Source organism: Monodelphis domestica, chromosome 4, assembly GCF_027887165.1.
Source record: "Monodelphis domestica isolate mMonDom1 chromosome 4, mMonDom1.pri, whole genome shotgun sequence".
NCBI classification, from domain to species: domain Eukaryota; kingdom Metazoa; phylum Chordata; class Mammalia; order Didelphimorphia; family Didelphidae; genus Monodelphis; species Monodelphis domestica.
The window spans coordinates 186,472,591-186,489,569 of record NC_077230.1 but is presented as its reverse complement, the minus strand read 5'-3'; the positions used below and the strand labels follow the sequence as shown (position 1 = coordinate 186,489,569).

The 16,979-nt window shown below is 37.0% G+C and overlaps 1 protein-coding gene across 2 annotated transcripts in view; it reads left to right on the top strand.

The window, feature by feature from the left end:
- Nucleotides 1-16,979, top strand: part of CHN1 (chimerin 1) — a 275,820-nt gene that overhangs the window by 211,723 nt on the left and 47,118 nt on the right. For both annotated transcript variants that reach the window (XM_007494411.3, XM_056794021.1), the window contains one exon: nucleotides 3,734-3,811. In XM_007494411.3, coding sequence (XP_007494473.1) covers nucleotides 3,734-3,811 — 78 coding nt within the window. The remainder of the gene's footprint in view (nucleotides 1-3,733; nucleotides 3,812-16,979) is intronic.

The window sequence follows — 16,979 nt, the reverse complement described above, 5'->3', positions numbered from 1 at the left end:
CTTTTTTGAGTATGTTACACAAATAACCCAAAGGGTATGAAGATATGGAATTGGGGATATACCTAAACATATGCCTTTTATTCACTTTAAAAAGTCATGACAGTTTGGAAGAAGATCAAATAATTAAAATAAATAATTAAATAAAGGTAACTTTGGGAAGTATGAAGAAACCAAACATAAAACAGTTTGATCACCTGGAATAGATTAAGGGTTCCTTCTTGTCTTGATTAGACTAAAATGTATAACTGGAGAGCTGGAGGACAGAATACCAAAATCCTCCCAAAGCCTTCCTTTATAGAGGATAGCAGTTGAATGGCAAGCTTACTTCATTTTGCTCTTGCAGCTCTGCCTGGTTTCAGTTCCATAGAACAAGATGGCCTTTAGTGTTCCCCTACATCCTAGCTTTTTCACTTCTTTTCTCTTGACTTCTCTCATTAGATTGTAAACTCCTTGAGGGCAGTGACTATCTTTTTTTCCCCCTGCATTTCTAGCCCTTTGTTCAGCACTTGGCAAATAGTAAGTACATATTGATAAATGTTTATTGAATAGAATAAATTGGTACATACCACCTATAGAGCACAGACTTTTAACTGAATTGTTGGTACTGCGAAAGCTGAATTTGATTTGAGTAGAAAGATTTTTAGATTCTCCATGCACCATGTAGATTAGAATCAAAATTCATTATCCTCATAAACTTATTTCCAAATTATACACTTTTTCAACATTATTACTTATTAGATTGACCTTTTCCTGTATTGTGGCTTTGTGCTGGGCTAAGATCCTTCCTCATTCCCTAAATTTAATTTCCCTAAAATGAGGAATTATTTTCCTTGTCACTGCACTGGGTGACTAGAAATATACCCATTGTTTCAAAAAGAAAACAAAAAGATCCAAGGACTAAGTATATCTAAATTTAAGCATATTATTACAAAAGCATATTGAAGTGAATTCTTTTACCCCATTATTTGAAAATTAATAGTTTTCAAAGAGCAAATGGTTACATTCTGAGTAATTTCAAGTATAAGGAGCACTAACATACTGTTAAATTGTACTAATTCAGTTTTACTCATAACAAGACTAAAAAATAAGTTTCTTTCCTGTTCAATTTTCCTGTGTATTTGTCTTAGTCATATTCAATTCTTTGCCACCCCCCATTTGGTTTTTTGGGGGTTTTTTGGCAAAGATATTGGAGAGGTTTGCCATTTACTTTTCCAGATCATTTTTACAGATGAGGAAACCAATGTCAACAGAGCTAAGTGACTTGCCCAAGGCCACACATCTAGCAAGTGACTGAGGCCAGATTTGAACACAGAAAGATGAGTCTTCCTGACTCCAGGTCCAGCACTCCACCCACTGCACCACCCAGCTACATAGCCTTTAATCCTATGGTAGTTAAATGGCAGTGTGAATAAAGCAGTGGGTCTGGAGCCAAGAAGACATGAGTTCAAATAGTACTATTAAAAAATCTATAGCATTAAAAAAGCAAGCAGATAGGAAAAAATTAGAGTGGGGGGGGGGGCTTTGGTGGGGTTGAAAGTTGTAGCACCTGGATAAATATGCTCAGTGTCACTACATTGAACTGAGTTGGATTTGATTCTTAGACCCCATATCTCACTTTCCTAGTAAGGAGCCACCCAAGGTCCTATAGATATAAAACACAAATCCACAGACTTCACAGGCATTATCATAAAAGATTCTTCTTATTGTCTAGTTGGGTTCTCAACTCTTAAGGAATTCAAACAGAATCAGTGCCTTTATTCCCAACTATGGGCTAAAAAGTTTGATAATGGATAGATAAAACAATGTTTGACTTTATTTCAACTTTTACAAGTGGATATGTGTGTGTGTGTGTGTAGATGAGGAGTTGGTGGCATGAAGGGGTGGGTGGAAGAAGAATGTCCAGACCTCCAATTTCATTGGCATCAGACATTTACCAGTGAGGAAACTCCTACTACCAGTACAGATCAGCAAACATTCTGCACCTTATGGTTTTAGAGAATTGCTATAGGGCACTGATAGGTTTCAGTTTTACACCCAGGGCAAAATTACTTTGGTTGTCTATGAAGGAAAGAAATGATACCTTCACCTAATTTCTTTAATTATATTTTAGACATATTCAGAAATATGCTGGATCTGATGGTCAAAAACTGTTTTCCCCCTAATTTATACACTTGTCTCTTTAATACAGTTGTGCTTCATTTGCTACCTTCACTATGCATGTATACACGTATATATGTGTGGTGTGTGTGTGTGTGTGTGTATATACATATATATATATATGTATATATATATACATATATATATATATATAAAGAGAGACAGATTAGCCTCTTTCCTGAATAGGACATTTTTTGAAAACTCCAACTATGTATTTCAATCTCACCTAGCTTTTAAATGGTAAAAGATGCCATTTTGTAATGATGCATGACTCACTTATTGCTCATTATCTTCCTACTGAAATTTTTTTCCCCTTGAGCCAGCAAGAAAATCAGGGAGGAGAGAGAGGAAGAAATGAAGGGGGTGGTGGGAGGAAGGAAAGAATAAAAGAGACAGAGACACAGAGAGAGACAGAGAAAGAAGAAAAAAGGAGAGAGATAGAGAGGAGAAAAAGAAAAAGGAGTGAGGAAGGGAGGGAGAGAGAAAGAGAGGGAGGAAGGAAGGAAGGAAGGAAGGAAGGAAGGAAGGAAGGAAGGAAGGAAGGAAGGAAGGAAGGAAGGAAGGAAGGAAGGAAGGAAGGAAGGAAGGAAGGAAGGAAGGAAGGAAGGAAGGAAGGAAGGAAGGAAGGAAGGAAGGAGAAGGAGAGAAAGAGAGAAAAGGATAGAAGAGGAGAAAATAAGAGAGAGAGAGAGAGAGAGAGAGAGAGAGAGAGAGAGAGAGAGAGAGAGAGAGAGAGAGAGAGAGAGAGAGAGAGAGGGATAGAGGGAGAGAGGGAGAGAGAGAGAGAGAATCAAAGACACAGTGAGTTGAGGAATATGTACTGTCCTTAAATACTATTGCTGGGCTTTCATTGGTTATCTACTTTCTTAATGTGACCAGTCTAATCCAGCCTCGCCTGTTAAAGCCCTCCCCTCCCCCAGCCTCCCTTTGCTAGAGTGAGGTTTGCAGGGTGTCTGTTGCTAGAAACTGATTACATTCAGTATGTGGGCATCTTTCATTCAAAATGGACATCCCTATAGTTGAATAGGCAGGAAAGCTTTTAGAAGTGCATAATTTGTCTGAATCTCCTGGTTTCTAAAAGAGGGTCGACGAGAGATGTTTGGATTTTTGTGTGTTAGCATCGACTCTTGCGGTTCAGATCCTTAAGTTTCCTGGAGCTTAAATAGAGAGCCCTTTAAAAAAAAAAAAAGCAGAAGCCAGAAGAATTTGTCTAGTTAAAGTCGACCTCTTTTTAAGAAGTGCTTCATCATCCTATACTACTCCACCTCTTCGTGATGTTTCTCTGCAGCTCTCTGTAGGTTAGGGGTCTGGGTTGCTAGCAGAATGCTCATTTTTATGAGCTGAATACAGTTCATTGACAGACATAGATCAATATAGGGCTTTCTTTCCTGCGAATTCCAAAATGCCATCCAAAGAATCTTGGTCAGGGAGGAAAACGAATAGACCTGCAGTTCACAAATCAAAGCGAGAGAGCCGCCAGCAAGATGTATTGATAGCAGCCCTGGGAATGAAACTGGGTTCTCAAAAGTCATCTGTGACAATTTGGCAACCTCTTAAACTCTTTGCTTATTCGCAGTTGACATCCCTCGTTAGAAGAGCAACTCTGAAGGAAAATGAGCAGATTCCGAAATATGAAAAGGTTCATAATTTCAAGGTAAGAATGTCTTCATTTTTTAACCCCTTCTTAGGAAGAGAAAGTGTTATTAGCAGAAAGATTCAGCCTCATAGGGATAGCTGCTTCTGTGATTTAGAAACAAGGGTATTAATGAAAATGCTTATGCTGTTTATAGGAATAAGACGCTTTTAGGCTGATTTTAGTCCTGGAAAAGAAAAGTTGTCTTAGAGAAACCCAAGTCCATTTTCTGTAAAGCCTCTTTGGGAATCTCATCTAATCAATGCATATTTATTAAGTTAATTTAAAAATGGACTATTATGATGCCAGATTAATTTTTACTTGTGATGCAAATGTGTCAAAAGACTTTTGTTGATCTTTGATTAGAGGATTAGATCTTAGCTCAGTTCAGTTCTGTTAAATAGCCTTGGATGTGAGAAGCATGTGCTCTTGCATCTGGATTGAGCAGATGGTCTGCATTTCCCTTCCTTTCTGGCTTTTCTCCTGTGTTAATGAATTGACCATGATGAAAGGAGTATGGCTTACCCTGGGACTATTGAAACACTGACACTAACAGCCACTCTTCATTTTTTGCATAATTGTCTGCCACTTTTATGTAGCTTTTAATTATTGTTTAATGTGTTTTATCAATTGTACTTCAATTATTATTTTTCCATCAAGATGATGTGTGGGTGGGTTGATGCAAGTTGTATGTCAATGCAACATGTATTGATAACATGATGCCTGCCCTGTAAAGTTTTGGGACCCCCTTTCAACAACATTCAGCTAATATGTAGCAGCCAATCTGTGCACACAAATCCAGAGCCATTTCCTTAGCACTGGCATTTTCAAGGGTGACATCCCAGAAGTCACCCAACTTTGCCTCAAGTGTTTGCAGCACTCATCCTTTTAGCTCAAACAAAACATCCTTTTAGCCTTTTAATATGGAAAGAGGAAGAAACCAGATCACATAAATGTGACATGGAAGAGTACTCTGATCTTCCAAACTTGATTTTCAAGAGATATCTTGAAACTCACATTTCTTTTAGATAGATGTCAAATAAAAATTCCAAAAAACTGTGCTGCAGTCAAAGTGGGGGAAAATGGCTTTTTATGGAATCAGGACTATATTATGATAAAGAATATGGTCATTAAGGTTCTCCAAATGTATGGAATGAATTGTGCTCACATCAGATATCTGATAAAAATCTGATAGACAGAATATTTGGATTATTTCTTAATAGGAAAATGTAAATGTTTGGAACATGTAAGCACCTTTAATATCTCGAAGTCACCATGCACATTTTAGTCTCAGTTAATGCACACATTGCTCTGAGTTGGCAAAGTAAATATCTTTTAATTAAAATGAAGCAGAAGGAGGTCAGTGAACTAAATATCTGATTCAAAATGCAGGGATGATGCTTTTGCACCCAAAGTACAGTCTCTTCATGTGCATATGGTCATCTTGCACCTATATGTTCTGCCTCAGTTTCCTCATGCATGAAATGAGATTTAATAGGACAAGCTGATTTCATAAGCCCTTTATTAGCAAATAATATATATTACCTATTATAGATAGAAAGCCATGCAATAGTTTAACCCAATAATTGTCATCTGGATTTATAAGGGCTGAGTTATTCCTTCACTGTAATGAAAGAGTTAAGGTTTTGAAGCATGTGCTCAAAGGTACACACACTAATCTGCTATGCAGTAAAAGAATGACCTATCAAGGATGCCATTTTGGGATTGAATCTTGTTCTATACCTTCTATTGGTTTTGATTAAATACACTAGAGTGTGTCTGGTTGGGAATTTGCTGGGTTTTATTTTCTTGTCATCTGAAACAGCATATCCTCTAGGTATTTTGGTTGGCTCTTCTAGGTATTTCTAAGTTTTAACTTAAAACCTGATACTAATAGGCAAATTTTGTAAAGCCAGAAAGTGCTGACTGTGGAATGAGCTGAGCCTCCTATCCTGGGACTAAGACTTGTCTTGGAGATAGTTTTTTTTTTCTTTTAAAGTAAAAAACCTATAAAGAGGATAAGGTTTCTTCCTTCCCTGAAGTTGATAAATTAAAACCAGCTTGGACAGATTTAATCTCAATGCTCCTTCCCAACTCTGAATTCTATGATCCTGTGATTTTTTTTTTGTCAAAGGTATTTATGTTCAGAAAAAAAGTCTAGATCAGAGAAAAAAATGTTTGAGAGCCCCTAACAAGGTGAACAGTTTCAGACTCTTATCCCCTTACATTAAAGTTATATTGTCATTTAAAACATATTCCTTGGTCTAGCTTTAAAAAAGATTTTTTAAAGGGGAAAAATCCATCCTAGAGCTCTCCAAGAGTCCATGATCAAATTCAGGCTCTCAGAGCAAGCAGCAAAGCCCTCCCACATGCATACTCACTGCCAAAGGCCCTGTTTCACATATGGATGGATTGTCGTAGAGAGAAAAAAAAAAACCCTGACCAATTTCTTGTGGGTATTCACCCCAGTGGTCTGGCCATTGACTATTTTACTTTGAGGAATGTGTTCTGCCTACCCAAAGGCCCTTGCAGCTTCATTTCAATGTGGTATTTTTCTTTGCTTCCTGTACTTCCTTCCCTCTTATGTAATGTTTCTGTGTGGTGTTGAACAGCTGCCAAGTCTCTTTTCAGGGGCAGAAGCCAAGGATAGCTTACATCCTTGGTGCAATCACTTACCCAGGTGAAAACCAACATGTTAATTATCTTAAAATTAACTGTGCCTGGCTCCCCAAATTCTCTTTTGATAGGAGGGAAACTTTCACAATCATTTTATGTTTATAATAGAAATAAAGAGGCGGTGGAGGATAGCATAGTGCCTCACACATAGTAAGCACTCAATAAATATTTGCTGATTTATTGATTTATTGAAATCTAGGCAATATAAATATTTGTTTAAAGGATCTCTACAAAGAGCATTGGTGCTGAAGCCAGGAGACTGGGATTCCAATCTGGACTCTACCACTTACCAACTATATGACCTTGGGCAAGTCACTGTTCCTCTGAGAATCAGTCTCTTTATTCATAAAATGTGCATTCTTTACCTAAAGTGTTGTTTCTGGCGGCTAGGTGTCTGGGTTCAAATCTGACCTCAGACACTTCCTAATTGTGTGACCCTTCTCCCCTAACCCCTTACCACTTTTCTACCTTGAAACCAATATACAGGATTGATTCTAAGAATTAAGGTAAGAATTTTTAAAAAATTTTTAATAAAATAAAGTGTTACAAAGCAAGTCTTCGGCAAACTGTAAAGCACTATATAAAAGTGAGTCATTAATATTTATAAGCATTGTGATTTTCATTGTTGGAGCAAGCATCCATGCTTCTCAGAGATCATATTAGTATATGATTTTTTAAAAAATTATTATTATAAAGAATATTCTATTTTTAAAAGTTTATTTAGCCCTCTAGGCTCAATACTTTTCTTTTTAAATTATTACCTTAAATGTATTATTCCTTGCTATTAATCACACAGAAAAAACATTTAATCAGGGTCACATTGGTATAATGTAGTAGAGTGCTGAATTTAGAGTTGAAGGAGGCTGATTTCAAATCTCAGTCTGCCCCTTATTTTCTGTGTGACCTTCCACAAATCACTGAATCTCTCTGGGCCTGTTCTCTCCTCTGTAAAAAGAGGTCAAACTAGATGCTTTTTAAGGTTTTTTCCATCTCAAAATTTGTGATCCCAAGTCCTTGAGAGAGAAAAAGTCTTTGTGTAAGAAGAAAAAACAAACAAATGGAAGCTTGAATTAGTTTAGTTGTAAAATTATACCCATATATTTCCATTTCAGATGAAATTTTGGGCACTTCTTTAAGGGAGGGAGGACTGTCAAGATATCAGTTAAGTCAACAAGCATTTATTAAATGCTTCCTTTCTATGAGCCTGATACTGTCCTTAGAATTGAATTCTGAATTAGAGATATTCATAAACTACTTGGGATTACTGGCACATCCTTTGTGGTGGTAAAGAATTGGAAACAGAGGGGGATGCCCTTCTGTTCACGTATGAATGTAATGGAATGCCCTCTTGCTAGAAGGAATGATGGCAGGTAATGGTTTCAGAGAAAACTGGGAAGACTTGTATGAACTGATATACAGTAAAGTGAGCAGAACTAAGAGAACAATGTATATAGTGATAGTTATATTTTAAAAAGATAAATTATAAAGATAATCAACTCTGAAAGATTTAGTCATTCTAATCAACACAATAATCCACCACAATTCCAAAGCATTCATGATGAAACTTGCCTTCCTCCTCCAGAGAGAGAACTAAAGGACTCAAAATACCTATTGAAGCATATTTTTTCTTTTTCTGTTTCTTTGCTTTTTTTTCTTAGAACTTGACTAATATGGACATTTATTTTGCATGTCTATACAGAATTATAAGGGCAGCTTGGTGGTACCAGGTTTGAAGGTAGAATGATTCTTCTTCCTGAGTTCAAATCCAGACTCAGACACTTAATAGCAGTGTGACCCTGGGCAAGTCATTTAACTCTGTTTGCCTCAGTTTCTTTATCTGGAAAATGACCTGGGGAAGGAAATGACAAACCATTCCAGTATCTTTACAAAAAAAAAAAACCGAAATGGGGGTCACAAAGCATTGGAAACAACAACAGAGGAACAAAGATTTGTAATGGGTTTTATCTTTCTTCCCTTCTCAGTAGATGGGGTACAGGGAGGAGGAAAGGAAAGAATTTAGAACAAAAAATAAAATAAAGTTGAAATTTTTATAAGTACTTTGGCATGGTGGAGAGCAAAGAAGTTTCCTGTTTCTTTGCTTCCAGTCATTGTAAAATGTTATATAAAAGCTGTGGCAGTTTTCCGCATCACGGATTATCGTGAAATCCTCTGGAAGGATTTGCTCTATCCACTGTTATTTTTTTAAATCACTCTACATAAGCACATTAAAGGTTTCTTTTCATATTCTATAGTTACATGTTCTTTAATTCAAATGAGCCTGTATAATAACCACAGTAGAGCATACATGTTATAATAACAGAGATACAGCTATCATTAAGTAGCACTAGTCAAGCATTTTATTGACACGTTTGGTAACTCAGGAATAAGTCATCCTTCCTTCAGGCGCAGCTTCATATTAGCCAAGTTCCAAGAAAAAGAAAGAGAAAAAAATGCTTCAATCTATACTTTAAGTTCATCAGTTCTCTATCTGGAAGAAGATAGCATTTTTATATGAGAAATTTAGCACCAAAAAAAGCCTTTAAATTGTTTTCATATGTAGTTTTGAAATCTTCTTGTTCCCCTTCTATTCCCAAGAAGGAGCATAAGTTTCATCTTTAGTTTATCACTAAGTTGTTAGCTTTTAGATTGTTCAAAGTATAATTTCACATTTTACAGGATAGAGGTCAATGAAGCAATCCAGCTGTCTCAGAACTTTTCTCCTATCTCCCAGTATGAGTGCTCTCATCATTTATGTGGATAGTTTGCTTCAGAATGTCTCTTCCCAGGCTCCAGTCTCCTATTCAAATTTATTGGATTTTAATTTTAGTTCATCACTGTTCATAATGTAATCATAACAAGTAAGCAACCTATTCAAAACTATTAAATTTTATAGCAATTGGCATTATAATCTTAGGATACTCTACATCTAATCTTAAATATGGATTGTTAAAGTAAAGAAAATAGTACCACAAATATCATCTTGAGAATTGGGGCAGTTTGGGTGGCTCAGTGTATAGAGAGCCAGGCCTGGAGATCAGAGATTTGGGGTTCAAATATGGCCTCAGACTCGTCACAGCTGTGTGATGCTGGGAAAATCATTTCACACCAATTGCCTAGCTTTTACCACTCTTTGGCCCTGGAACACATATAAGTGTTTTTTTTTTAAGTATTTTAGAAAAAGAATTAAATATTTAGAAAATATAATGGGCTGGACACTAGAATGTGGGATCCTTGAAGTTAGGGTCCCTTTTGTTTTTAGTGTCTTAGCATATAGTCTAGTGCTTTGAACAAAGCAGGCACTTAAATAAAGGATCTTCAGGATACAGGTTGGAAACCACTGCTCTGGGATACTCATTCATTGTTGTTATTCAGTCATGTCTGGCTCTTTGGGACCCTGTGGACCATAGGATCCATGGGATTTTCTTGGTAAAGATAATGGAGAGAGTGGTTTACCATGTTATCACCCAGGAAATTTAGCCAAGTAGAAGTTAAATGATTTGCCCAAGGCCACAGAGATAGTGTCTAAGGCCATATTTGAGCTCAGGTCTTCCTGACTTGCCCAGCTCTCTATCCATTATTCTGCATTGATCTTTTAGGTCCTTTCTATACTTTTATAATGAATTTATACTAGATTCATCTTTGAGGGGGAAGGTGAGAAGGAGAAGAGAAAGATGGTGCCCAGATCCATAATTTCATCACTATAGGAAACCTCTTCCACCCATGGAGATAAAATCAACTCCTGGGGAACTTGTAGCCTTAGAAAGTTACCTAGAGCCTTGAGAGATGGGGACTCTCCCATGGTCATACAGCTGGTGTGTATTAGATGTAGCAGAACTTGAGCCCAAATTTTCCTCACGTCCAAAGCCAGCCAAACTCTCCACCAATAGAATTCATCTGATTCCTATGAGTAGTTGGTTTTTTTTAAACCTTACCTCTTGTCTTAGAATCAATACTAAGCATTAGTTCTAAGGCAGAAGAGCAGTAGAGCCTGGGCAATTGGTTTTAAGTGACTTGCCAATGTTCACACTTAGGAAGTGTCTCTGGTCACATTTGAACCCAGGATCTCTCATGTCCAAGCCTGATGCTCTATGCACTGAGCCATCTAGCTGCCCCCTTATGAGTTTTAAATATAAAATCAGACCTGTTCTAATATCATTGTTCTTTATGTAATGTTCTATGCTTCCATGTAGATTTTGATGCTTGTCTAGGGAATCAGGTCACTGGTCACCTTTGATTATAATAACTCAAAAGCCCAGTGACTGAATTCTGTTTTTGAATTCTTGCTCTAATTTAAAAGCAGAGAAATGCAACATGACAATTTGGAAATGGCAGGCCAGAATGTCTTCCTAATCTTCAGTTACTGTGCCCCTCATGTCTTTCCTGGAGACATTGAGACCTAAATACTTTTCTACATCAGACTTAGAGGACAAATAAAAAATGTTTATCCAAATGAGATTGAATTTTGCTGCCAAAATATAAGGAAACATTAAAAACAAGCTCATCTATTCAATGTGAGTGAGCTGCGAATGAAAGTAAAAATAGATGGAGGCACAAATAAACTCTGAACTCTCTGAGCCTAGGGCAGTGTCAAACCCAGACACTGAAGAAGACTGGCAGAGGAATGCTGAAAAGGAAAGGCGCCAAGGTCCCTTTGAACTCTGAACTTCAATTGACATTTAACAGAAATACTCATCAGATGTTGTGGAAGCCAGAATGGTAATATTTTAAGTATAGAAACCTACTTTTGACTTGAACCACTGTAAATAACAATAATAATGGCTCACATTTATATAGTACCTGCTCTGTTCCAAGCACTGTGTTAAACAATTTGAAATGATTAACTCATTTGATTCTCACAACAATTCTGGGAGGTAGATATCCCCATTTTATATCTAAGGAAACCAGGGTAGACAGATGAGAAGTGACTTGCCCAAGGTCACAGAGCTAGTAAGTGTTGGAGTTCAGATTTGAACTCAGGTCTTCCTGATTCTGGGCCTGGCTTTCTACTCACTGCACCAAAAGCTGTAGAGGACTTGAGGGTTTGCCCTATGTGCCTATATCTCATTCCTAAAACTTTCTTCCAGATGTGACCCATTTCCAACTTTTTTTTTTATTTCTAAACTTAAGAACCATCAAAAAGAACAAACAAAAAATATGAAATAAATTCTGACACAAACCCCTTAGCATTTAACAAGGCAGAAAAAGGTAGATTAACAACAAAACAAAAATGCTTTGAATTTTTTTGTCCAGATCTGTCTGGGGTTCTGGTACCTCTAAGTTTGGATGGATAGATAGATAGATAGATAGATAGATAGATAGATAGATAGATAGATAGATGACAGACTAACCAGTACCTAAATAGAAAATGGATAAACCAGTACATAAATAACTGAGAGAGAGAGAGAGAGAGAAAGAGAGAGAGAGAGAGAGAGAGAGAGAGAGAGAGAGAGAGAGAGAGAGAGAGAAAGAGAGAGAGAGAGGGAGAGAAGGAGGGAAAGAAGTAGAGAGAAACAGATAAACCAATATATAAGTAAATGATAGAAGCATGCATATCACAGATACATAGATATATGTAAGTACACTGTGTGTGTGTGTGTGTATATATTCATCATTGTTGTTTTTGTTCAGTCACTTCAGTTGTGTCCAACTCTGTGACCCTATTGGGGGTTTTCTTGGCAAAGAAACTGAAGTAGTTTGCCATTTCCTTCCCCAGCTCATTTTATAGATGAAGAAATTGAGATAAATGGAGTCAAATGACTTGCACAGGGGCACACAGCCAGGAAATACCTGAAGTTGGATTTGAACTCAGGTTTTCCTGACTCCAGGTCTGGTGCTCTATCCACTGTACCACCTAGCTGCCCTGTTTGTGAATATATGAATATAGATATATAGATATATGCCTGTGTGTATACATATTTATCCACACATATTATATATAATGTATGTATCATATATATGCAAGTGCATAAATATACATGCTTGGGTATATATGTATATAACATACCTAGGTACATGATATATACATGGATATGTGGATGTGTGGACATGTACATAGACTTTTAGTTCTGCTGATCTCCATCCAATTCAAGAAGGATTTTGTGAGCATTTGTGAAGTGCCAGGCTCTGTGCCCAGTGCTCAAAAGTACAAAAAGAAAAACAGAATATTCCCTGCTCTCAAAGAGCATACATTCAGTTGGAGGAATCAGAATTATAGCGATAGGTCTATAGTAAGAATATATAGTCAATTAAATTTGGGGACAGTTGGGTGGCTCAGTGGATAGAGAGCCAGGCTTGGAGATTGGAGGTCCTGATTCAAATCTGGCCTCAGATACTTTCTAGCTGGGTGACCCTGGGCAAGTCACTTAACCACAATTGTGTAGCACTTACTGCTCTTCAACCTTGAAACTAATACTCAGTATTGACTCTAAGATCTCAGAGGATAACGGTTTAAAAAAGTAAAAAAAAAAGGTCCTTTACCCTTTTTCTAGCCTGCTATCTTGACCTGAATAATCCATGGTTCACATTTATATACTAGCAAAGCCTTTTAGCCACAAGAGCATTTCTTAGGGTTAAAAATGTTATATTTCCATTTTACAGATAAGGAAACCAAAAGGAAAGAGACTTGCACATAGTCCCATGGCCAGTAAGTTTTAGAATCAGAACTCAGGTCACCATGCTAGGAAGTCACAAGAACCTGATTACGCTGATTGTGTCATTTCCTAAAATTCACTTAAGACCCTTACAATAAGCCAAAAGGTCACTTCATCCCAATAAGAAAGAAGTAATTTTTGTCATTCCTTATTGTTCCGCTCATAATTGAACATGTCTTCACATTTCTTCTCTAGCCTGCAGTTTGCAAAGCTTTAATGTTTTAATTCATTCCCAGGAACTCTGAGTGTATTGCTTTCACCAAGTTTGCCTAGCGTCTGACCTTCAGTACCTAAGATGGCTCTCAGTCTGGTTCCCACCCTCCCTATCCCTGCCCAGGTTCCAAAAATGTTCTTTCCTTATTGTACCATTTTGCCACTATGAGATATAAATTTAAAAAAAAAATGTAAAATCATATGTTTAGGATTTCTTCTGTTCTATATTTCTAATATATCATCTTTCTGGCACATATTAAGTGCTTAATAACTATTTACTGACTTGAAGTATTTGTAGAAGGAATCTGTTTTCATGGTAATATTTCCCCCTGATTTTGTGTCTTTGTAAAAATAGTGCTGACTTTGTTACTAGGCAGTTTTAGTGTGGGGGCTTCAGTCTGGGTAAAGCTATTGGCTGAGATTCTTCAGGAATGAATCACTGGTAAGCTTCTGATGCTTGCTTTCTGGGTGACTATGGCCAACTGAATCTTTTTCAGGGGAAACCACACCATTGCAACACAGACAAATTTCTCCCAGATGTATTGTTCTACTCTGAATTAGCAAAAGTTCTCTGACATTTTTTCCCTTCCCATCCATTTGTATTTATTGTGCACCTAGTATATATGAGGTATTGTCCTATGTCAGTGATGATGAACCTATTAGAGATGGAGTGCCTGGCCCTTCCCCTAGACAAAGTGCTGTACCCCCTCCCCCCACATGCTGGGTATGCTCTACCCCCTTTACCCCACACTGGAGAGGGAGGAAGTACTCCCACTGGACTGCTAGGCAGAAGGGCAGGTGAAGTGAGGAATGCCCTAAGTGAGTATAGAAAGGGGGAGGGGAGTGTCCTGAGAGCTCCCCTCCCCTCCCTCTCTGCCACCTGTAAACCATACACCTTAACCCCTGTGCATGCCCAATGGCTGCTAGGCAGAGGGGCAGAAATGTAAAAAATGTCCTCAGGCATGGTGGAGAGGGGGAGGAGAACAGCTCTGCCCAAGTCCCTCTGCCTTTCTACTAATGAACTCGGGGGGGGGGGGGGGGGGGGGGGGGGGGGGAGGGGCAGCCAAGTACCCACAGAGAGTGCTCTGTGTGCCATCTTTGGCACCCATGCCATAGGTTTGCAATCACTGTCCTAAGTATTTCAGGAGATACAAATATTTATAAGACATAATTCCCCCGATCAACTTCCCATATAGTAGCAGAACCAAATAACAGTTTTTTAGGTGACTCAGTGGTTAGAGAGTCAGGCCTGGAGATGGGAGGTCCTGGGTTCAAATGTGGCCTCAGACACTTCCTATCTGTGTGACCCTGGGTAAGTCACTTAACCCCAGTTGCCTAGCCCTTACTGCTCTTCTGCCTTGGAAAAGACATTTAATATCAATTCTAAAACAGAAGGTAAAGGTTTATTTTTTTAATTAAAAATAAACAAATAGCAGTATTGTGGAGAACTCAGTTAATATTTCAGAGCAAGAACCAGGGCAAGATAACCATTGTCCCAACATATAAAGCTTAAAGGACACTGAGTTTAGAGTATTCAACATTGGTAGCTCCTGCAATCTCAATGAGGCACTTACTTATAGAGTCCTTTAGCAGCATGGGAACAACAGAGTTTAACTCCTAGTGAGCAAGAATAATTAGTAAAAATAGGAAGCCAACAGATGTTGGGGTGGGATAAGGTCTTTCCTGGTCCATCCTCATCATTTCTCCCCCAGAGTGATCTTTCCAGAAGAAGTTTCCTACTGTGGCATACCCTTAACAGCTAAGGCTACTTTGTCTGGGTGCATTTTGTAGTCCTTGCCCCAGGCACAAAAAATGCCAGGAAAAACTCTGCCTTTGAAGTTCAGGGGATGAAGGGATCATCCTAGTAATGTGTCTGAGAACTAGCCATTTGAGGGGAGAATATACTTTATGTATATATACTATATATTGACTATCAAACATAAATCCTAATATGATATGGGTACTACACAGAGCAATAGACATAGGTTGAACACACTGTCATCATAGGACATGAAAGAAATTCTGGTTTTAAAATGCGATGTTAAATGATGCTTTAAAATGAATGAATAAAAAAACATATCTATGCTTTCAAGTGGAAAAAAAATCCATCAAAAATAAAATTTACCAAACTTCCAGAAATCTTGTATAAAATTTAGATGTCCATTGTCTTTTCTGACACAAAATAATCAAATTATTTTTGGGAAAATTATTACAATTGTGGATATAGAAGGTCAGGGTAGATTTTACTCACTTTGAGGAAAACTACTCTACTTCATCTTTGATTTCCACCTTCACATCCCTTCCCATCCTCGTACCCTTTATTTTTACTCTTTTTTGAGTCAAGTTTTCTCCCAATAACCTGTATTTGCTTTCTGATGGAGAGCTATTTTAAAAAAAAATTCTTCCATGGTTACATGATTCATTTTTTCTCCCTACCCATAAACAATAATTTCCAGAGTACAATGCTTGCATACCAGAGAGTAAACAAGATAATCCACTAATGTTCAGGAAGAAAATACATTGATGGCACATTTTCATAATTTATTTATATCTTCAAAATGGTCTTTCATTTCTAGAGGTCTTCAAGCAGAGGCTAAATGACCAAATATTGAATATAGTTTAGGGTATGGATGGATTGGAGTGAGCTGACATCCTTTTTAAGTCTTGAATTCTGTGGTTCTGGGAAGTGAAAAGGAAATTAAACTTCACTAGTATTTAATATATGGATTTACATCAGCAATCTCACTCAATCCATATTCAGATGGTCATATTACATATGATGGTATCTGAGGTAAGTGAGGGAAAAGTGGGAGAGCCACAAAGTGGAGGGCTTTACAGTGGAGCCCCTTCATTCCTTTGCTTACATCTTTCTGAAATATATTAAAATTAGAATGTGCCCAACTAAGTGGATTGACAATTGTATTTTCTAGTCAGCCCTCATAAAATAGGCAAGCATCTTCAAAAGATTCTTGAAAAGAAATGGTAGATTATATTAATAAATAATGCCACAACTTGTTGTGACATATGATTGTGATGGAATAATACTGCATCACAAGAAATGATGAGCAGTTAATATTGGAAAGACCCTCATAAAATTATGAGTAAAATGAGCAGAAATGGAAAACATTATCTACAGCAACAGAAATATTGTTTGAAGGTTGACTTGTGTATGTCCACCTCCAGAGAAAGAAATGATAAATATAAATAAGCAAGATATGGTTTTATATCTCTATATATAAATATATCTTTTTGTATAATTATACCTTCTCTAATGCGGGGAAGGAGAGGAAAGGATTTAACTGGGTATTTTAATATAATAAACACATAAATTTAAAATTAAATCAATAATGGAAGCTCAAGTAAACAATGAAAATGACAGAGCTGATATTTCTACCCTTATAACAAGGTCTTTATCAGCCACATTGCAAGATAAAAATAAATGATAATCTAATGATATCTAATAGTAACAAGTAAAATTAATTTATTTTTTAAAAATTTTGATAGTTAATAAATAAAATAAAAATTATTCTTAAAATAATTGTTTACTTCATCTGTCTTTTTAAAATTTCTTCTTTTAGAATATGTTTTATAATGTACATAATGTATTTGTTAATAATAATAGTAAATAAACATTTATTAGTGATGTATGC